Source organism: Caenorhabditis briggsae (genome assembly GCF_000004555.2).
Source record: "Caenorhabditis briggsae complete genome, chrIII, whole genome shotgun sequence".
In the NCBI taxonomy this organism is placed as follows: domain Eukaryota; kingdom Metazoa; phylum Nematoda; class Chromadorea; order Rhabditida; family Rhabditidae; genus Caenorhabditis; species Caenorhabditis briggsae.
This window is the reverse complement of record NC_013490.2, coordinates 12,259,254-12,281,663: the sequence shown is the minus strand read 5'-3', so window position 1 is coordinate 12,281,663 and position 22,410 is coordinate 12,259,254. Positions and strand designations below refer to the sequence as shown.

General features: G+C 35.0%; 2 protein-coding genes across 2 annotated transcripts; both read right to left on the bottom strand.

Moving 5' to 3' along the window:
• Positions 1-293: 293 nt before the first annotated feature.
• Cbr-mab-5 lies at positions 294-11,723 on the bottom strand (the record flags this gene model as incomplete). Its single annotated transcript, XM_002642601.1, has 5 exons — positions 294-416; positions 700-848; positions 8,712-8,815; positions 9,800-9,882; positions 11,574-11,723. 5 exons carry the CDS (start codon positions 11,721-11,723, stop codon positions 294-296), a joined length of 609 nt encoding a protein of 202 aa, XP_002642647.1.
• A 1,896-nt stretch (positions 11,724-13,619) lies between these two features.
• Positions 13,620-13,676, bottom strand: CBG26052 (the record flags this gene model as incomplete). The annotated part of the gene is made up of 1 exon (XM_045244518.1): positions 13,620-13,676. The coding sequence occupies one exon, from the start codon at positions 13,674-13,676 to the stop codon at positions 13,620-13,622; it is 57 nt and encodes an 18-aa protein (XP_045097849.1).
• Between the last annotated feature and the right edge of the window lie 8,734 nt (positions 13,677-22,410).

Here is a 22,410-nt window from a genome sequence, read left to right as displayed (position 1 = left end):
AGCGATTAGAAAACGATATGTAGACCTTGTAAATTTTGTGTCAAAAAAAAGTTCAAAAAAGCAGTGAAAGTTTAAAAAAAAGAGGGGCAGAAGAGATCATAGAATCCCAGAAAAAAAAACAAAGATTTATGTGAACTTTTGAAGCAAAAATCGGAATGAAAATGAGGAAAATTTGGGGTAAAATAGGGAGAATCACCGATAAAAAATGCGAAAAATGGAAAGTTTTTAGTGGAAAAAGTGACCGGAAACGAGGTATTTTTAGGAAGAAAAAAATGCCGAAATTCGAAAAAAAATCAAGAAGAATGCTGGTCATTTTGCTCGTCTTGATTCGATTCCTCATCGGATTCATTGCTTCCGCCCTCGCCCTTCGCCTCCTTTTTATGCTTCATTCGACGGTTTTGAAACCAAATTTTCACCTGAAAATGTGAAAAATTTTATGAAAAATTCAAGTTTTTGATGTAAAAAAGCCCTAAAACCGTATAAAAATCCCTAAATTCATTGAAAAGCAAGCTGCTGTATTTTGAAATTTCAACTTCCCGCGGCTTTTCCCTGCAATTCTGCGACAGAGTGTACTTGCAGCGCGCTGCGTCTCTCGAATCTACACACTCTCTCGCCGGGGTTTTTTCGGATTTTTAAAAGAAATTTGAATAAAAAACGGCCGGAAATCGGGAAAAACTAAGAAAAAAACAAAAAAATTACCTGTCTTTCAGTCAAATGAAGGGTCTCTGAAATTTCCTGTCGCCGCTTTCGGGTCAAATATTTGTGATAATGGAATTCTTTTTCTAATTCCAGGGTTTGACTCCTTGAGTAGGTTTGACGGGTTCGTTTTGATTCGCCTCCTTTTGTGCCTGGAAAACAACATTTAGATTTTTTGAAAATTGGAACATTTTCATTTGGAAAGGTTTTAGGACTTCTTGGAATATGAAAATTGTGAAATTTGAAAAAATCAATTTTTTTAATTGAAAAATTTCAAGAATTCTGGAATTTTTGGAATTGTCGAAATTCTGAAATTTTGAACTTCTGAATTTATGAATATTCTAGAATTTTTGATTTTAGACTTTTCTTGAATTTAAAGGTTTCCAGAATTTCGAAAGTTTTGAACTTCTGAATTTCAGAATGCCTGAATTCCTGATATTCAGAAATTCGAAAATTCAGGAATTCCAGGAAATTCGAAAATTCGAAAATTCAGGAATTCAAAATTTCAGAAATTCCAGGAAATTCAGAATATCTGAAATTCGAAACTACTGTAATTTGGAATTTCCGATTTTCCCTGAATTCCCAAAAATTTTTTTACAGTAATCCTTTGAAAAGTTCAAAACTCTCAAAAACGGTCAAAATTCCAAAAATTCAAATTTCTGCATTTTTTATATTTTCTGGGGTAATTGGAAATTTCGGAAAATGTAGGCCTTCTGCGATTCTTTTTAAATTTCTGGAACTTCTGATAATGGGTTACTGTAGCAAGTTTTGAACTTCCTGACTTTCAGGAAATCTGCAATTTTCGGAGTTCTAAAAAATCCAAAAATTTTTCATAATGGAAAACCAGAAAAAAAATTTAACTCCTAAATTTTATTAGGGATTACTGTAGAAATTTAGAATTTTCAGGAATTTAAAAAATTGTCATTTATTGGAATTTTTGAGTGAAACTCTGGAAACTTTCCTAAATCCCGAAAGTTCGTAAATTTCTGGAATCTCCGACAATGGAAAACTAGAAAAAAAGATTTCAAATTCAGAATTTCACTTTGAAATTTCAAAATTTTGAAAATTCCAAACTGTAAAAAATTTTTTTTTAATCCCTATACCAAATTCCTGAACTCCCCCAGAAAATTCTCTCAAAATTCTACAGTAACCCCCGTTCCTCCCCTCCGCCTCTCCCCAAATGATTGGTCAGTTGTCCCGCTCATTGTCTCATCTTCATCTTCTTCCAATTCTCCCCAAAGTCGTATTTCATTATCGGCCTCCGCCTCCGTCCCCAAATTCCTCTTTGTTCTTTTTGCCGCCTTTCGGGCTGTTGTCATAACAGTTGTTCCTAGAGACATGGTGTCACAATATCATATCACACCTTTTCACAGAATATATTGATATTGATAATACACAAAAAAGATTATGATAGGTGTTTGGAGGAGCACAGATGTTCTTGGGACTTGAACAGTTGAAAAAGTTGAGCTACGCAGTCATATTGGGGATGCGGTAGCCATAGTAAAATTATACGGTAGCCAATGTATAAGGTGTGAACACCATTCCGTAAAAATGCACACTCTCTTTATGCCTTCTTCTTAAAGGTCCGTTTTTAAGATATGCGCGCTTAAAGGCGCATATCTCAAAAACGAGAATAGTTAACAAAAAGTCGTCAACTAAAACATGTAGCTCATAAAATATCTCATATTTTAACAGTTTTAACCTTGAAGCTAGCTATTTCAGTTTATAGGATATGCGCCTTTAAAGTTAGTGCGCACTTCTAGCGGTGCGAGAATGGTGCAAGCGTTCCTGCCTTCTTTAAAGGAGCATATCTCGAAAACCAAAGACGCCTTTTTCTCAAAATTTCTGCTTAGGTATGTTAGTTTTTGAAATATGCGTCTTTAAAGTATGTGCGCATCTCTAGTGGTGCGAAAAGGGAGTGCAAGCGCCCCTTCTTTAAAGGCGCATATCTCAGAAGCCAAAATAGCTATCAAAAACTGACAACTAAAGAAATGTAGCTTATAACATTTTCTATATTTAAACAGTTTAAACTTTTTGGCTAGCTAATCTAGTTTTTGAGTTGTGTGTATTTAAAGCGGGCGCACCTCTAAAAGTGCGAGAATTGGTCCTTTCCTTCTTTAAAGGCGCATATCTCAAAAAAAAGATAGCTATCAAAAAGTTGCCAGTTCAAAACGACCTCCTGGAGGGCCTGGGGCTCTTCACACTGTTAATTGATTTATCTTGGTTTCTTTAGAAGAAATCAAAAAGTGGCCAACTTGCAAAATGTGTAAAACTTTCTGTGCTAAATTTTTGTAGTTAAAGGTGGTGTGCGGTGAAAAATTGTATTGCTTTATTATGTGCAGAAATCCATGTAGATTCACATAAAAACAAAGAAAAAATTCAAAAAATTCCTTCATTGAGAAAAACGTCATCGAAAAGTCAAAGTGGGAACCGGTGGCCTAGCGGCCAGGTGTGAGTTTTCTAGGCCAACTGCCGGTAAAAGCGCGCGAAATTTGAATTTTTATTGATTTTCAGTGTTTTCTCTGATTTTTGTCAGGTTTTTCATACACCTGGGAGGAAATTAAAGGGGGACTCCGACCAAAAATTTTTATTGCATTAAAATGTGTTAAAAGTTATATATTTTCCGAATATTATTGCGAAAAAATTCAAAAAAAATCCGAAATTCCCAAAAAACGCCGTTGAAAAGGAAGAAAATTCAAAAAAAGGTGCCGCCGGGGGACGAGGATTTTCAGTGAGAAACCTAGGCCACGGCAGCGGGCGCCTTTCCTATGTGGCAAATTTTCCGGATTTTTTTCAATTTCATGTCCGGCATGTAAAAAACGTAAAAAACCACTATCGGCGACTTGAAAAAAAGGCTGTCAGGTGCCGTGGCCTAGGTTTCTCACTGAAAATCCTCGTCCCCATCCTCGGCGGCACCTTTTTTTGAATTTTCTTCCTTTTCAACGCCGTTTTTCGGGGATTTCTGATTTTCTTTGAATTTTTTCGCAATAATATTTCAAAAATAGGTAAATTTTAACACATTTTAAAAATTTCTGGTCGGAGTCCCCCTTTAACAAAAACATTTTGAAATCTTTAAAAAACATCAGAGAAAACACTAAGAATCAATGAAAATTCGAATTTTTTACCGGCAGTTGGCCTAGAAAACTCTCACCTGGCCGCTAGGCCACCGGTTCCCACTTTGACTTTTCGATGCCGTTTTTCTCAATGAAGGAATTTTTTTTGAATTTTTTCTTTGTTTTTATGTGAATCTACATGGATTTCTGCACAAAATAAAGCAATAAAATTTTTCACCGCACACCACCTTTTTTCAGTTTTTGATATATTTCATAGGAAGTGAGATAATTAGCTTCAAAGTAGACGGATAGAGAAACATAACGAGATAAATCATTGAAGTTGTGAGAAAAGGAGTTATGGAGAAAAACTCAAAGTGGGAGGGTCTCTTTATTACAGGTTTTTGAAGATTGCAAAGTTTGGAACTCATAGCTAAAAAGTAATTGACAAGAAGTCAAAAAAAAAACAGAATTACAGCAAAGTTTTTTACAGAGTGTCTACAGAAATAGGAATTTAATTTAATTTATTTATTTCAACGAAGGGGAGAAAACCACTAACACGTGAAATGTCGATGAATCTTGGAGATATAACAGGGACATACATTTGTAGTAAATGGGAGATGGGATCAAAAGAAGATGTGTGATTCCAAGACACATATTCAATCAGATATCAATCGTTCAAAAAAGTGGTCAACTACAAAAATGAAGCTCTTGTCTTGTTTAGTCTATTCTGAAATTTTGAGATGTTGCGGACGTTTTTGAGCTACTTTTGTAAACGATTCAATTTCGGAAAATGAAAAATTGAGCTTTTTGGTTCAGTAAAGCGCAATTCGGAACCTTTTGTGTTAAGCTAATCTACAATTTTTTAGCTGAAGAAACAGAGAACCGAAAAAGAAACAGGAACTTCCAGAGCCGCAAACCAGAACAGCCATGGCCGTGGTTCGAATGGACCTTGATTCCCACCAATCTACCGTACTCCTTCCCTTTTCTCTATTTCTCTGCGTCTCCAACTCTTTCTTCTAATTTTTCTTCATCCAACAACACCAATACCACTGTCTCTCTCTCTCTCTCTCTTTCCCCAAATTTCCCAAAATTTTCAACACAATTTTCATTAAAATTCAATAGAAACACCATCTGCTCATTTCCATCTTCGACCAAGTATTCGATTTCTTGGGGGGGGGGGGGGGGATTACTGTAGGTTACTGTAGATAACTGTACCTCCTCTTAACATGCCAAACCATAAAGAGTGAGTCACTGTAAATAATTTCGAGATTACTGTGGAGTACTAGGTTCCTGAGGGTTACTGTAGACTAATGTACCTCCCTGAAAAAGTGAAACAACAGCAAAAAACCTGTCCCCTTGGTGTTCGCCAAAACTTTTTTTTCTCATTTTCCCTTTTTCTGCGTTCCTCGTTTTTTTCTCATTCGATTAGATTTCAGTTTCGATTAGAAAGTTTTGGGAAGGGAAGGGAAATCGGCAAATGGGTTACTGTAGGAATCTGAAGAAATCGAAATGAAAAAAAGAGATTAAAGAATTAATTAATGACAAACGGAAGAAGGATAATTAGAAGGAAAAAATAGGAGAAAAAGGATGAAATCTTTTTTTTTGGAACTTTTGTTAAAAATTGAAATTTCCAAAATTTTGAAACACGTTCAGAAACTAAAATTTCAGAAATAGGCTTGAATTTGGCTGGAAATCCTTTTTATCGGAAATTCAGAATTTTCAAAAAATGTGGCTTTGTCATTTTAGTTCAATCAAAATTTCAAAATCTGGACGTTTTCAGAATTTTGGAATTTTAAAACTTTTAAATTATTTGAAAATCTAAATATTTGAAAATTCAAACTTTTTTGATTTTTGAAAAAATTTCAAAACCTAAAATCAATTTCTGAATTTCTGAATTTCTGAATTTCTGAATTTCTGAATTTCTGAATTTCTGAATTTCTGAATTTCTGAATTTCTTTTTTGTTCAGAAATGCAGAAATTCAGAATTCTAGAATCCTAGAATTCTTGAATCCCTAAATCTCAGAATTTCAGAATTTTCAAATTTACAAATTCTCAAAACCCCAAAAAACCCTAAAATCACAATTTCAGGTACTAAAATTACTACAAATTACAAGATTCTCCATCTCTTAATCCCTCGTTCTAATCCATGTATCCTCTCTTCCTTCGTTTTCCTCCAATATCTTTCTTCTAGTCCAACCGTAAATCATCAGATTAGACGCACCGACCTTGTTCTGTCTTCTGGAGAGTACAACAGCTGTTTGGCTCCGGAGAGCATGTCGTAAAATGTTAGGGTCATCGCCGAACCGCAAACATTTTGACAGCTTCGTGTCACTTGTTGATGCCCTTCTTATTGTAATCTTACAACAGAAACAAAAAGAAAAAATATCATGCAAGGAGTCGAACCAACAAGTCAGCTCCCCCGGATTGGGAACGCCGCGCGCTCCCACCTGAGCCACCGCTGCACAGCCTTACCTGGGTGTGGAAGGCGGATAAGAAGGGGCGAGAAAGCGGCGCTACCAGATGAGAGGTGGCGGAGCCAAGTAGACAATGAAAATATTAATAAATCAAGGAAATTTACAATTTCGAAATTTTACATCCCTTTCCATTTTCTTTTGCTCAAGAGGAAGAGGGTTTTCTGGCACGGCGGCGGCATACTTCAAAGCGTCCGGAGGAACCCGAAAGAAAATAAATGATTCGAGAGGCAAGAAGAGACACAGATTCTAGTGGGAAGAATCTCGTGTATTTACGAATCTTTTCTCGCTTTTTTCCACTTCTTTTCGCTCTATTTTCCATGTTTTTTTTGGGGAGAAGGAGGAGAGCGAAAAAAATCTGATAGATGAAGAGTAGTCCTATGACATCAATCAGTGGCCGCAATTCTCATTGATTAATAGCTATTGATTGGTGATTGGGAGAAAAAATTAAAAGAAAAAAGATTTTGTTCTTCTAATTTGCTAAAAACAGCGAAAAAATCGCTTTAAAACGGCTGTAAAGGCTTAAAACCCTAAAAACGAAGTGCGCTAACTTTAAGGATCCATAACTCTGCTCAAAATCAATGTTTGCAAATGAAATATGTTTTGTCTGAAAGCTGAAATTTTAGGCTTTTCAAAAATATATAATTCAACTACTTCGTCTCAAAAATTAGTTGTGTAAAAGAGCTGAAAACGTCCAAAACTCCGAAAATTAAGCATACTAAGTTTCGTGACTTATAACTCGGCTCAAAGTAGACATTTTCAATAGAATTTTGTTTTATTGGAAAGCTGAATTTTTGAGCTTTTTGAAAATATATAATTCACATTTTTTCGGTCGAAAATAACTTTGAAAAACTCTGGAAATGTTCAAACACCTCAAAGTTTAGAACTAGTAAGTTTGAGGACTCATAACTCAAGTCAAAAATGTTACTTTTAGATGAACTTAATTTTGTTTGGAAGCTGAAGTTTCAAGCTTTTGAAAAATATATAATTCAAGCACTATTGAAAATTGGCTTTGAAATATAGCTGAAAATCGTTACAACCCCTAAAAGTTACACCCACTTATTTTAAGAGTCTATAACTCAGCTCAACAATTATAAATTCAGATGAACTTAGTTTTGTTAAAAAGCTGAAGTTTTTGGCTTTTTAAAATATATAATTAAACTTATGTTGGTTCGAAGTTAGCTTTGAAAAAAGATTTGAAAGCATCGAAAACCTCAAAAATGAGGTTTGCCAACTTCACGGACCCATAACTCAGCTCAAAGTTGACATTTCTAAACAAATCCTATTTTGTTGAAAAGATGAAGCTTTAAACTTTTTGAAAATATATAATTCAAATTGTTACCCGTTGAAACTCAATCTTAAAAGGGCTTGAAACCCTCAAAAACTCCAAAAAACTAGGTTTACTAACTTCAAGGACTTATAACTCCGCTCATAGTCAATATTTTTAAATTAATTTAATTTTGTTTGAAAGCGGAAGTTTTGGGTTTCTTAATAATATATTTTTTTCAACTTTTCTTGGTTTGAAATTGGCTTTAAAATGCTAAAAATGCTTAAACCCCTAAAACAGGGTCCGCTAACTTTACGGACCTATAACTCAGCTTAAAATTATTACATTTTTGTGAATTTAGTTACGCTCAAAAGCCTAAATTGTGCGCTTTTTGACAATATACAATTCAAACTATTCCCCAATGAAATTCAATCTGAAAAGACTGATAATGCTTTAAAACCCAAAAAACTAGGTTCACTAGCTTCAAGGATCTATAACTCAGCTCAAAATCAATATTTTCAAATGATTTTAATTTAGTTGGAAAGCTGAACTTATGGGCTTTTTGAAAATATATAATTCCAAAACTTTTTTTTTGAATTTGGCTCTGAAAATTAATATTCCAATACTAATGGTTATGCATTTTTAGCAAATCATTAAGCCCGCGACCCCCGAGAAGCTGAGAAACCGGAGGCACTTAACCGCCTTCCGCATCACTCAAAAAGTTGCCGCGGTGGCATAGGGGATGTGGTGGGCGCTGGTGTGCGCAAGGCGACGAGTTCGACCCCGTCTATAGTTTTTTGTTTTTTTTTGTTTTTGCAAGGTTCTATTCTAATTGCAATTAACCCCTTTATGACTAATACAACCAAAACTTAGTACATAGTCCATTATTGACCTTCCAAGTACCACCACCACCCAGTAGAAGTATCATAAATAAATCAAAAAATTCCGCCTCGCCGCGATCGTCTAAAAGAGACCGCCATGCCGCCCATATTTTTGTCCCTTCTTGTCTCCCTTTTTTCGGAGAGACCTCCCAACAACACCCCCCCTTGTATCATACCGCCCCCATAATATACAGAATCTTCAAGAAGTATATAGATAAGCATCGAAAAAGTGTGACCCCCATGTCACTTCACACCTTTTTGGCGGTCAAATTACCGTTATGCGTATTAAAATGGACTACATATAGTACCTATGTCGAAATCTCAAAATGAATAAAAAACTAACCACCCATCTTCATCCACGGAAAAACTGGCTGTGAGATTGTGGCCATCGATGTGCGCGTCTCGCCGAAATTCGCTGATGTCGCTTGTAGAGGGTTATAGGCAAATCTGAAGGTATTTTCATGTATTATTAGTAAAATAGTAGGAAACAGCCAAAAATTTCACCTCTATCTTTATTTGGTAGCATTTAAATAGCTCTTTTAGTTTTAAGAATATGCGCCTTTAGACTTTAAAGGTGGCTTAAATTTTTAAAGCCTTATATCTTCAAAACTAAAATAGCTATGAAAAAGTTGTCAACAAATACAATGTAGCTCATAAACTTTTACACATTTTGTTAGTTATTAATGTTTTAATAGCTGTCCTGGATTTTAAGATTTGCGCCTTTAAAGAAGAAAAGGGCTCTTGCACAACTGCTAGAGTGCGCACACCTTAAAGGCGCATAACTCAAAAACTAGAGTAAGCATTTGAGAAATTTAAAATGTCATATTGTGTAAAATTTTACACTCTACATGTTTTTAGTTAACAACTTTTTGATAGCAATTTTAGGTTTTGAGATATGCGTCTTTAAAGAAAAAAGGTGCGCTTGCACCACCTCTAGAGGTACGTACACTTCAAAGGCGCATAACTCAACAAGTGAAAAAGCTACCAAAAAGTTATAAACATATAAAATGTAGAACGTAAAATTTAACAAATTTAACAATTTGAAGTTTTCAGCTAGCTATTTTAGTTTATGAGATATGCGACTTTGAAGATTACGCACCCCTTGCTGCCGCCTCCTCCTGACCAAAGGGGGGGGGGGGGCGGCAAGGGGTGTGCGATCTTTAAAGGCATAACTTAAAAACTAAAATAGCTAGCTGCAAAGATAAAACTGTTTCCATACGTAAAATTTTGCGCTCCACATTTTTGTAGTTTACAACTTTTTGATATCTATAAATTATTATCTGGAGGTCTAACGCCCATTTACCTTGGGGCCAGTAACCCCGTAATTTTCAAAGGAAAGGATCAAATTTGATCTCTTTGATAAAAATCAATTTCCCAAATTTTCAAACAGCTGTCGAATCAAAAAACCACAAAAAATCCTGTTACACTCACGGATTAGTGGAGTTGTCCATCCAACCAGCGGCTAGCATATTCTTCATGTTGTTCATATAGGTGTGATTGTAGAGTTCGTACGTCTGCAAGTGCGCTCTATTGATAAAACTCTTTATTTTTGAGAGTAGGGGTTTTGAAGAAGCAAAATCAACCTGACGTATTAAGGAGAAACACAAAAATCAGCTATTTTTTAGGATTAAGCCGTTAGTAAACCAAGAAAAACTCAAACTACAAACTACAAACCTCACTGTCAACCTCGGCGCAAATTGCTCCAGAAGACGTCCAATTCAGAATTTCCGATAGCTAGATAAGAAACTTGTTGTTTTTTTTAAGGGGGATCCATTTTTCACCTTTTTGGGGGTACTGTAAATGCTCTAATAGAAGCTCACCCAGAGTCCATCCCACCCGAGGCAAATCGAGCTACTTTGAGCTCAATTATCTCGGTTCCTGTAACAGATATCAAAAAATTGTCAACTAATGAAATACGTAAAGTTTTATCAGCTACATTTCATTAGTTGGTTATTTTTTGATAGCTTTTATGACAACCGAGAAAATTGAGCTCAAACAAGGGCGTATACGGTGGACTGGTTTCAATGAGCATTTAGGTAACTGTGTTTAACGGCTTCAGGTAACATTTGGTTTTTAAAACATCGTTAAGTTTTATATATTATTTTGTAGCCTAAAATGTGTGCTTTCAAATAAATGTAAAACTTTAAAAAGTTCTCAATATTCAGCAAAGTTAGAGGTTCCTAAAGATAGGGCCCATTTCATTAGGTATTATTGATTTCAATCAGCTACAGTATCCTTTAAATTCGAGACTCAAAACATCAATTTACATCATCTAGAAGCTTGTAAATTGGGCTTTAAGGTAATCTTTAAGTTTGTCAAAAATTTGTGAGTATAAAAAAGTTATGCGTCTTCAAAATAGCCACTACTTGACCTAACTTGTTTTTTCAAACCCCTAGCTCTATATCTTTAAGCCACTAGCGTAATAGCTCATTTTGAAGGTGAATTTATGAATTTAACAAAAATTTGAAAGCTCAAAATTTCAGCTTTAAGATTCTTTGAAATTTATTTAAATCCTGCACGTCTGAGCAAAGTTATGAGCCTTTAAAGTACCACTTGTGCGCCAATTCGGCTCAAATTAAGTCAGATTCTTTGAGTCTAAAATTTATCTCATATTGAAGTTAAACTTAAAAATTTAATACAATTTTAAAGCTCACAATATGAGCTATTAGGATTTAAAAAGTTTGTTAAAATTTTGCTAATTTGAGCAAAGTTATGAGTTTTGAAAGACACATGACTTTTTTTTGACGCAATTTGGCTTACGATTAATTAGGATGTTCATGCATGCTCATTTATGGATTTTGTATTATATTGCAGATTGAAATTTCTGTTTAGAAAAATTTTTTATAGAAACTTTCATGCTTGAGCAGAGTCATAGGTCTTTTTCTTAGTCAATAGTTTTATAGCGCCCAAATAGCGCGTCAACCTTCTTCAAGCTCAATTATCTCGGTTCCTGGGAAAAAGGTCAAAAAGTTGTCAATTAATAAAATGTAGCTCATAAAGTTATACATATTTTATTAGCTGATCACTTTTTGATAGCATTCATAGGAACTGGGATAAATGAGCTCAAAGTGCAAAGCGTTCCATAAGGGTACTTACAAACGATTCCTCGAGTATTAAAGCTCATTCTCAAGCTAGATTCTCATATTTTATATGATCTTAAAGCTCTCAAGCCGAACTACACGATAAACTAAAAAAAAGTTCCTACCTTCAAATTGTTAGCTGCAGCGGCAGCAGCGGCGGTCGACGACGCCGTTGACGACGCAGATGTGCCAGAAGAAGCGGGAGCGGCGGCGGCGGTGGTGCCAGCGCCCGCCCAGTACGAATCGTCGCCTGTCCATCCGGGATACATGCTCATTTAAAAGGGGGGATGAGAAAATGAAGATATAGGGGGATGGAGAAGGGGTTGGGTTGAGATGGATGGCGTGATGGAAGATGGAGGTGTCTGAAAAGAGTGAAATGGTAATTGAAGGGTATTGGGTGGCGAGGGATGAGGAAGAGAAAAAAAAGGAGCATTTGGAAGAACAGAGGTATATATGAAAATGTGAAAAAGTAACATTTGAGCTGTTTAAATTTTTGAGCTAGCTATTTTAGTTTTTGAGTTACGCGTCTTTAAAGAGTGCGCACCTCTACAAGGGCAAGAAAGGTACAAGCTTTTTTAAAGGCTCATATCTCCAAAACCAAAATAGCTGTCAAAATTTATTTAATTTATAACATGTAGCTTATCATATTTCACACATTTTGTTAGTTTACAACTTTTCAATGGCTGTTTTAGTTTTTGAGTTATGCGCCTTTAAAAAAGCAAAAAGGCTTTCAGAGTCATGTGGCTGGAGTTGGCCGCGTAGCGGAAAAGTGTTTAGCCAATAGTTTAAATCCTATTAGAGGCTTTTAAGACAGAAAGTAGAATTTTCTTAAAATTATGTTTTTTGAGAATTGGTGAAGCACATAAAGACGGTTAGCTACGCAGTCGGCTCCGGTGGTGGCGCCGACTGGGGCGACGGAGGCTTGGCGTACTCTGGATGCGCTTTCTTCAAAACGTTGTATCTCAAAAACGAAAATAGCTATCAAGAAGTAATTCACTGATGAAATGTAGCTTATAAAATTTTACACATGTTGTTTGTTGACAACTTTTTGATGCCTCAAATGGTCCCTGAGATATAAGCGTTTGAGATATAAGCGCAAGACGTGGGGACTTCAAGGTGCGTCCACTCCAAGTCGTTATATCTCAAGAGTCATAAAAGTAATCTAAAAGTTGTTAACAGCAAAAATGTAGCTTACAAAGTTTCACACATTTTATTAGTTAACAACTTTTTGATAGCTATAATTAGAAGCAAGATAATTAGCGTCAAAGTGAGCGTCAAAGTGTCCACAAAGGGAATAATCGACATAAATCTTGGAGGGAGGTAATTAAGGAAATGGGATTTTGGGTTTTTTTGTTATTATTTTCAAAAATAACAAATTTGGGAGGAAAATCTTAGAAAACATCTGAAACTTCAGATTTTCAAAAATTCAAGAAAAACGAAATTTTAAGCTTAAACCGCTGAAACAATTACCGATCAAAAATGGAAAACAAGGAATTTCAAAAATTGAAATTTTCAAAAATTAGAGACAAAATCTTAAAGTGTAGATTTTCAGCTTTCGAATGGTTTAACATTTTTATAGAAAACTTAAAAAATTAAATAGATAATTTGAATTTCAAAAATTCGAGTCAAAATTCTAAAATTTCAGCTTTCAGATTGTATAATTTAGCAAATTTAAACAAATATATTGAAAAAAAATCAATTAACACATTCTTAATTATCCAATTAACGCCTCTTTGGCTTCCGCTTTTCGGGGTCCCCTCGAAAAAAACCAATAAAAAAAGAAAATGGCTTTTCGGGAGAGAATTAATGGCTCTGCTGCCTCTTCCTCTCGGGGTAATTAAGTCAGTCGGGAGGGTAATTAACCAAAATTAATTGAGATATATAATAAATTTATAGAACGATCGAAATTAAGAGGAGGCACGAATTGAAATATGTGTTGGTTGGTTGGTTGGGGGAGAGGGGGGTCGATGAAATATTGGGGCGGTCTTTTTTTCGAAAAACGAAACGACGAGGGGAGAGAAAGAGAGAGAAAAGTGGGCGGAGCTTCGCTGCAAAACGTCGGCCAATGGGAAGGAAAAGGGGGCGGAGCCTATTGATGATGGTATTGTAGAATCATAATATTATTGTTGGGAATGAGGGGTTTATGGTTCTGGAGAGCCTCTGAAGGATTCCTAATGAGAAGAGAGATGCATAAAATTAGGAGGATTGTCCATTTTGGGAGAAAACATTTTCTTGGGGATCGGGGAATTGGATTTTCTGGATTCTTCTAAACTTTGAGATTTTGAGATTCCAGAAAAATTAAGCGCAGAAATCCAGAAATATCGTTCCAGAAAATTCAGTAGTTGAAAATAACTGGAGGGCTTAAAATACCGTAAACAGTCTAGAAATATAACTTTTAAAGCTTCCAACTTTCAGCCTATAAATCTGAGCTCTTTTGAAAGATATCGAAAAATTGTTATTTAACAAAATATGTAAAATTTTATGATCTACATTTCATTAATTGACCACTTTTTGGACGCTTCATTGGCTCTTGAGATATAACGCGTTGAATAGGCGCACCTTTCAGACGCCTGGCATCGCTCGCCCCAACTTCAAACGTTTATATCTCATGGACCATTTGAGGTATAAACATTATGCAAATTGGCAAAATGTATAAAATTTTATAAGCGCTTTATTTTATCAGTTACCAACTTTTTGATAGCTAACTTACTTTTGGAGATATGTGTTATTAAAGAGTGCGCACCTCTCAACAGGAAGCGGCAAGGGGTGTGCGGTATTTAAAGGCGCATAACTCGCGGACAAATTTAGCTATTAAAAAGTAGTCAGCTAGTAAAATGTGTAAAATTTTATAAGCAACAATTTCATAGTTAGCTAGTTTTTGATATATTTTATGGGAACCGAGAGAAATTGGCAAAGTAAACGCTAGAGGGGTCGTTCAAGATAAAAGGAAGGGTTTAGGGTAGCTGGAAGAAATCGAAATTTATTGGGGTAAAAGAAAAGAAATTTGAGTTTAAAAAGAGAAAAATTGATTCAAAAAATTATAAAAACTGTTTTAAAAAAACTAGAAATTTCAGCCTTTAAATCTGTTGAGCAACTGGGGAACAAGAAAAAAATTATATGGTAAAAAACGGTTTTTGAGGAATTGAACTTGCTGAGCTACACAGTCGTACTTGATGAATAAATTTGGATTACGGTAGCCTAAAAGATACAAACACCGTCACGCAAAATGCACACTTTCTTCATTATCTCTTCAATTCCTTAAATCTTCTTAAAGGTCCCACGTTAAGCACCTAATCTAATTCATTTAAAGGTTTTGGGAGAAGAGAGCTCCCCTTCTTTGTTTAAAGGCGCAAATCTCAAAAACCAAAATAGCTATCAAAAAGCTGTTAATTGATAAATGAAGAACGTAAAATTGTACATATTTCAACAATTAAAACTTTTTACCTAGCGTTTTTAGTTTTTGAGATATGCGCCTTTAAAGTGTGCGCACCTCTATAGGTGATTCAAGCGCCCCTTCCTTCTTTAAAAGCGTATATCTCCAAAAACAAAATGCTATCAAAAAGTTATCAACAGCAAGAATACAGCTTATAACATGTTCTATATTTTCACAGTTTAAACATTTCAGCTAACTGCTTTAGTTTTTGAGATATGAGCCTTTAAAGTGTGTGCACCTCTAGGTGATGGTGCAAGCACTCCTTCATTCTTTAAAGGCGCATGTCTGTCATGTCTCCAAAAAAAGCTATCAAAAATTTGCTAATTAATAAAATGTGTGAAATAATAAAAGCTACATTTTACTAGTTTACAGCGTTTTGATATCTTTTACAGCAAGTCAGATAAAGGACCTCAAACTCAAGAAGTTGTACGGTAGCTAATGATTGTTCCTAGAGGCGGGGAGTCATAAAACTTAAAATCATGTAGAAACTGTTACCGTATACCTATTGACAGCTATCTCTGCCGATGCTGCTAAGCCTGAGCAACACAGGTGAGGTGTCAATATGACACATCAAGAAGATCGCAACGAAGGGGGATTACATTATTACACCATCCCATACAAATAAATCTTGGGGGATTCTAGGAGGGAGGTATTATATGTCATCTTGATTATGTAATACGAAAGATAAGGGAAGGGTAAAAGGGGCGGGTTCATTTTAGTGAAAAATGGTCAACTTTGAATGTCGGAAATCGGCTGGTAAAACTCAGGAGTTTACAAACCTAATCTAGACCTCGATTCTCTAAAATTGAATTTTTGAATATTTGTAGAATAATGCCTGAAACATTCAAAACATTTTCCAGCAAAAAATCAAGTTTCTAGCTCAATTTTGAAGATAGTTATGAATCTATTTGTTCCTGGCACGTGGTCGGCTGGTGGTGATGAGCGCGGCTAGGGGCGCCGTTCCACACCTCCAGCCGACCGCGCCCTTGGAGCAAATTATCCTATAACTTGTTCCAAAATTGAGCTAGAACTTTGATTTTTGTAGCGAAGTACTTCAAATTTGCTAGGCCTTCAACCTATGTTTAATTCATAAACATTACTCAAAGGAAAACTAATGCGCTAGCTTGAAAAGTTTGGCCAACTTCGGCTCGAATAATCTCGGTTCCTGTAAAAGATATCAAAAAGTTATCAACTGATAAAATATTTCTCATTTTATGATAAACATTTTGCTTGTTGTTAATTTTATGATATTTTTCATTGGAGTTGAGATAAATTGAGTTAAAAAAGACACTCTAAAATGGTCCCTGGCTTTAGCTCCTAAAAAGCTCCTAAGCTCCTAAAGAATATGGTTTTCTAGGGAACCAATTAATCTTAACTTGTTTCAAAGGTCTTACAGCATTTTAGAAGTAAAAAATCAATTCGTTTTCAAATCAAGTCACACTCTCAAACTTTCTCAAAAGCGAGAAAAAAGAAGATCGATGGCGTGAGCCAGGGCTCTTTTTCTTTCGAGCAACAGTTGAGAAAAAATAGAGGAGCAGCAGACTAATTATGTGATGATGGGACACACTGCATCGCCGCCACAAGAATTAGTAGAAAATGGCGAAAATGGCTCCGAAAATTGGGTAGTTTAGAGGATTTATTGGTGGGAAAGTAATTCGGAAAATTAGCCCTCTTTTGTTTTGGTTTGGGGTTAATTTTTTTTTTGGAATAGAAAGTTTGTTTTAGGTTTAAGGGATTTTTCGATAATGGATTTGAGGATCAGAAACTTTGTACTTGGAAAAAAAAACCTTTTAAAAATCTACTTCTTGAAACTTGAAGCTTTTCATACAGTAATCGATGTTCATCACACCTCGGTTCGCCTTAATTTCAAATGACTATATCTCATGGTCCATTAAAGCTATCAAAAAGTTGTTCACTATTCAAATATGTAAAATTTTATGAGCTACATTCTTGTAGTTGATTACTTTTTAATATAATTAATTTTTCTTGAGATATAACTTGTTGAAGTAGGCGCACCTTGATGGTGTCACACCTCACATGCCCCTCACTTCAAACGCTCATATCTTATGGTTTATCAAATTTAGCACAAAGTTGTTAACATGCAAAATGTGTGAAATTTTATGAACTAGATTTTGTTAGTTGATTACTTTTTGACAACTGTCTTTGTTTTTGAGATACAACGTTTTGAAGTAAGCGCACCTTAAGAACGTCAAGCCTCGGTTGCCTCACTTCAAGCGCTTATAACTAATGGATCATATTAATGGATCATATTAGTTATCAAACAGTTGTCAGCTAACAAAATTTGCAAATTTTTGGAGCTACATTTTGTTAATTAATTACTTTTTGATATATTTGAGGTTTTTGAGATATAACGTTTTGAAGTAAGCGCACCTTAAAGACGCCACACCACACTTGCCTTAGCTTCATACGCTAATATCTTATGAACTGACAAAATATGTAAAATTTGATGGGCTACATTTTGTTAGTTAACAACGTTTTGATAGCTTTTTTGGTTCTTAAGATATAACGCGTTTAAAGGAGCGCACCTTTAAGACGCTCCAAATTCAAGCGTTTATATCTCATGGGCTATTTGAGTTATCTAAAAGCTGCTAATTAATAAAATGTGCGAAATTTTAGGAGCTACATTTTTATAGTTGACAAATTGTTGATATCTTTTATGGTTATCGAGATAATTAAAGTTGAATAGGTTATTTATAATTAGCCACCGGCGTCGACCGCGTAGCTGAGCATGCAGCTCTACTATTTGGTCCACAACTGCAAAAGGAGTTCCAAAATTGTCAATTAATCGGTTACTTTAGATTTCATCAATTTCAATAGAAAAACACAACGAATTTGTTGTTTTGTGTCGGAGTTTAAAGACTGGTTGTCACCAACTAACTACAGTAATCTTTTTTTTCTTAGAATTTTTAGATTTTACCGATTTAAAGCTTAGAATATTGAAAAGGCGAAAACCAGAAAAGAAATTCTGAACTTTCTAAATTTTCCAGAATTCTGTGATATTCTGAATTTCAGAAGAATCTCAACATCTCAAAAACCGATATTTCGAAACGTTCTAGCGCTAAAATTGTGTCGATTTAACATATTTTTAACTGGAAACCTTAGAAAATGCCTGAAAGAAAATTTCTCTTTCAAAATCTAAGAATCCAAGGATCTCAAAATCCTTTGAATTTGAAAATTCAAAAAAATTTCATATTACTCATTATTCAAAAGAGCCGCTTTTAACAACCATACACCGCCTCTCATCATCTGTTTTCTCAAATTTTCCAGAAAATTCCGTCGATTAGTCACCCCTTTTATAATCCCTTTTTGATCTCAAACCGACAAAAAAATTGGCGGAAAATGAGATAAAAGAGAAAAGGCCACCTGGAATTTAAATTTCCAAAAAAAAAATAAATATATAAGGAATTGAGATGACTGTGTTTGTTCCGAGAATCGGCGGTGTCCCTTTGAAGTGTCGAAAAAACCGGGAGGCGAGGGAGAAGAGGGGGAAAAGAAAAAGGAAAGGAGATGAGTAAGGGAAATCGAAATTGGTGGAAAAACGGTTTTTTGAAAACTTTTCTAGAAACAAAAACTTTTTGAGAGCCCTTTTTCAGCCATTTTCAGACGTTAAAACTTCATTTTCAGATTTTTTTTTCGAATTTTGAAATCTTTGGATTTTTAGATTTTTGACATAGATTCTTAGTTTCGCCGAAACCCAAAAAATCAGATTTTACTGAAAATTTTTGTAATTGTTAAAATCTACAGTAATCTAAAGCTTTAAAGTCAGAAATCTGTTAACAGAAATCCCTTGGCTGAGCTACGCGGGCGCTAACTTAGACAGTACTGTTTTGACGCTAATTATCTCAATAACTATAAAAGATACCAAAAAGTTGTTAAAGGAAGCCAAACATGAAAATTTTCAAAATTCTATTTTTTTTATATATGCCACAGTACAGTCAGAAAATAACAATGGACACAAAACCATAACTCCTTGTTACTGTACAAGCGATAACGCGACCGTTCTTCCAAGCGGCGCCCACTCCTCGTTTCATAATCGTTTTAGAGGTAGAAGCCGACAAGCGCTGTGTAGTGTGAAGGTGAGCGTGCTTGTCTATCAGTCGTGCATCGCGGGTTCGAATCCTGTATGTGCGTTTTCGTTTTTTTTTTCTGTTTTCATGCGGTGAACATCCTAGAATGGACGAATAACGAGAAAAAGTCGGGAATAAGTGCCAAACAGTAAAAAAATCTAGTGTATGCTAAAAAAAAATAAATGCTCGTCAAGTAGCGCGCATTGGTCGCAATCGCACGATTTTCCGTCAGAATACATGATCTCGCCCCGAGAAAACCCCGTAGACTTTCGTGTCTGGCCTCCTTTAACTAATAAAATGTAGTTTATAAAATTTCACATATTTTATAAGTGAGCAACTTTTTGATAACTTAAACGGTCCATGAGGTATATACGTTTGAAGTCGGGACAAGCGAGGCATGAGGTCCTTAAGGTGTGCTTCTTTCAAGGTGTTATATCTCAGGAACAGTACAAGATATAAAAAATGTTTAACAAATAAAATGTAGTCCTTAAAATTCTACACATTTCATTAGTTAACAAATTTTTGATGGCTATATTGGGAACCGAGATAATTAGCCGCAAAAATGAAACAGCGGTTACTGTATGCAAAAATGCATCATTTTTCTCCGAGTATAAAAAATGCTTTCAAAAACTTTAAAATCAAAAAAAAAACTAAACAAGATTTTTTGGAAAAACCCTTTCAGACACTGCAGTATCGGTAACTTCTGAAATACTCAAATTTAAAAAAAAAGAAATTTTCAAATACTGACAGTAACCCAAAATGTTCCTTCTCGCTCTTCTTCTTCTCCCCCGAAAACTTTGTTTTATCACCCATTTCTCTTTTGCACAGCTTTCTTTTTTGTGCACATAATTTTTTTGCGGTGCCTTTTCTCTTTTTCAAGTTCAAACAGAAATACCGCCTGGTTTTATGGATGTGCGGGAGGAGGAAAAGGAAAGAGAGCAGGGAAATATTGCGAAAAGGATTACGGTAGTTTGAAGCTACTACTTTAATTAGCCAATAATCTTAAGAACCAATTAAGTTATCAAAACAATTGATAGCAATCATGTAGCTCATAAAATTTCCTACATTTTTGTACTTTACTAAATATTTGTGACTTTTCAATGTAACGGGATATACCTAAAAACCCGAAATTTAGCTTGCTCATATAATTAGCCAATTCTCTCAAGAAACAATTTAGTTATCCAAAAATGATAAACCACAAAAATATAGCTCATAATATTTCCTTCATTTATATAGTTAACAAAATTGTTGTAGCTAATTTACTTTTCGAGTTATGCGCCTTTAAAACTGGCGCATAACTCAACAACCAATTAAGTTATCAAAAACGTCAATTTACAACAATTTAGCTTTTAAAATGTTCTATCTTTTTGCAATTTGCAAAACTTTTCGAACTAGTTTACTTCTTGAGTTATGTGCCTTTAATGTTGGCGCGCCGTAGCGTCTCTTTCCTTTTTCTGCGCGCGTTATTTTTAAAGACGCATAACTCAAATACCAATTAGGCTATCAAAAAACTTTAAATTACAAAAATGTAGCTCATTAAATTTGCTACATTTCTATTATTAACTAATTATTTGTATCTCTTGAATTAAAAGAGATACATCCTCCGAAACAATAAAGGTCATTAATTCGGTAATAAACTCCCGATGGGAGTCCATTAAAACTATGTGTTAATGATGTGTAATCTCCGAAAAAAGTGGGCGGAGCTTAGAAGGTGGGAGAGTCGTAAAAATGTATTACTATTAGTACAGTAGGTCAAACAACTTTTTGGTAGATCAGAAAGAACTTTTTTGGATTTTCAAAATTTTTTGAATCTTAAAAACTTTTTGTGGTTTTTCACCTAATTTTTGAAATATTAGTTGCTAGATATGATACTAGAATCTTAAAATTCAAGGATCTCAGAATCTCATATTCTGAGAATCCCAGAATCCCAAAATTTCCCGGACCAGCCCCGTGAAATCCTAGTGATGAGCCAATAAAAAGTGATTGATTTAGTGGGTTAACGATAGCTAGATGATCCCAGACTTATCACACAAATGCTCAGTTTGATAAAGATGAGCAATCCAAAGGGGAACTCCTAGGTTTTGAAGTAAGAAAATGCTAAAAATCTAAGATTCATGCAAAATGACAAATTCTCGGAACACTTGAGCCTCTTAGAAATGACCCTATGTGCTCCAGGCGGTACGGTGTCAAATTTCCAAGAGACTTTTCTCAAGTAGAATGTGCGCGCAGATTTGGTTTATGATTGATATAAAACTTTAAAGGATTACTGTAACAAGGAACCCTCAGAATTAGATGAAATTTTTAGGATAGGTTACCGTAACCCTACCCAGATACTTCTCTAATTTTTATAATTTGCCGATTGGTTTGAGCCGATATTTTGACATTTCCCCAAAATTCAGGGGTCATTTTCTGAAGATTTCCATCCTTTACCTTATCACAGAACTGCCTCTACTTCTCAGAAAAGCTGAGAAAGCGGCACACACCTTACCGCCTTCCACACCAGGAGTTAAAGGTGGCGCGGTGGTGTCGGGGATGTGGTGTTGCTTTCTGTCCGCAAGGTCAATGGTGAGATCCCCTTTGTGGTTTTTTTTCTTTTTTTAATGTTTTTTATGTTGCAAATTGTGTAAGAATCTCAAGGGACATGAAATTGATAGTTTAGGGCCCGGAAAAACTAGCCAAAATTTACAAACCTTAGTGAAAATTAGCATTTTTCAAGCTTTGAAAGTGCTTGCGTAATTTAAGATGTCTGAAAACTATCTGAAGTTCGGAATTTCAAAATTTTGTATCCCAAAAATGAATTTGGAGTTTCCACTGGAAATGTCTAACATTTTTGATCTATCGTAAAGGATGGAATATATCCAGAAAACCAAAAAAAAATCCGATTTATCGTAAAACCTCAAATGCCCCCAACCCCTCAATTTACCCTTAATTTCAACTAAATTTATCTCGGCTTCTGAAAGAGGTATAAAAAATTTGTCAATTAACAAAGTATAGCCCATAAAATGTTTAATGTTTTACCAGTTGACAACTTTTTGATATCTTTTACAGGAACCGAGATAAATTGAGTCAAAGTTAGGAGCACTCCTCTAAGTGATTCAAAACTGTTATATATTTGAACGCCTACAAAAGGATTTCGAAATTTTTTAATTTTGTGAAACTTTTTGAAATTGTATAAAACAAAATTAGAGCTTTATTTTTGTAGTTGATAGATTTCTTGTAAAATTAAGCCTTAAGGAGATACGGTAACTGGAAGAGCGCGCGCCTCGTTTCCAAACGCAAGACCGTTGAGGGACGTGCTCTTCCACGTGGCATATCTCTTCAGCTGTCAATTTTACAAAAAAACTGTCAACTACGAAAAGAAAACTCTATTTTTTTAGTATAAATGAAAATGTTCGAAGAACTTCGACAAGTTTTAAGGTATTAACTAGCCAAATGAATTTT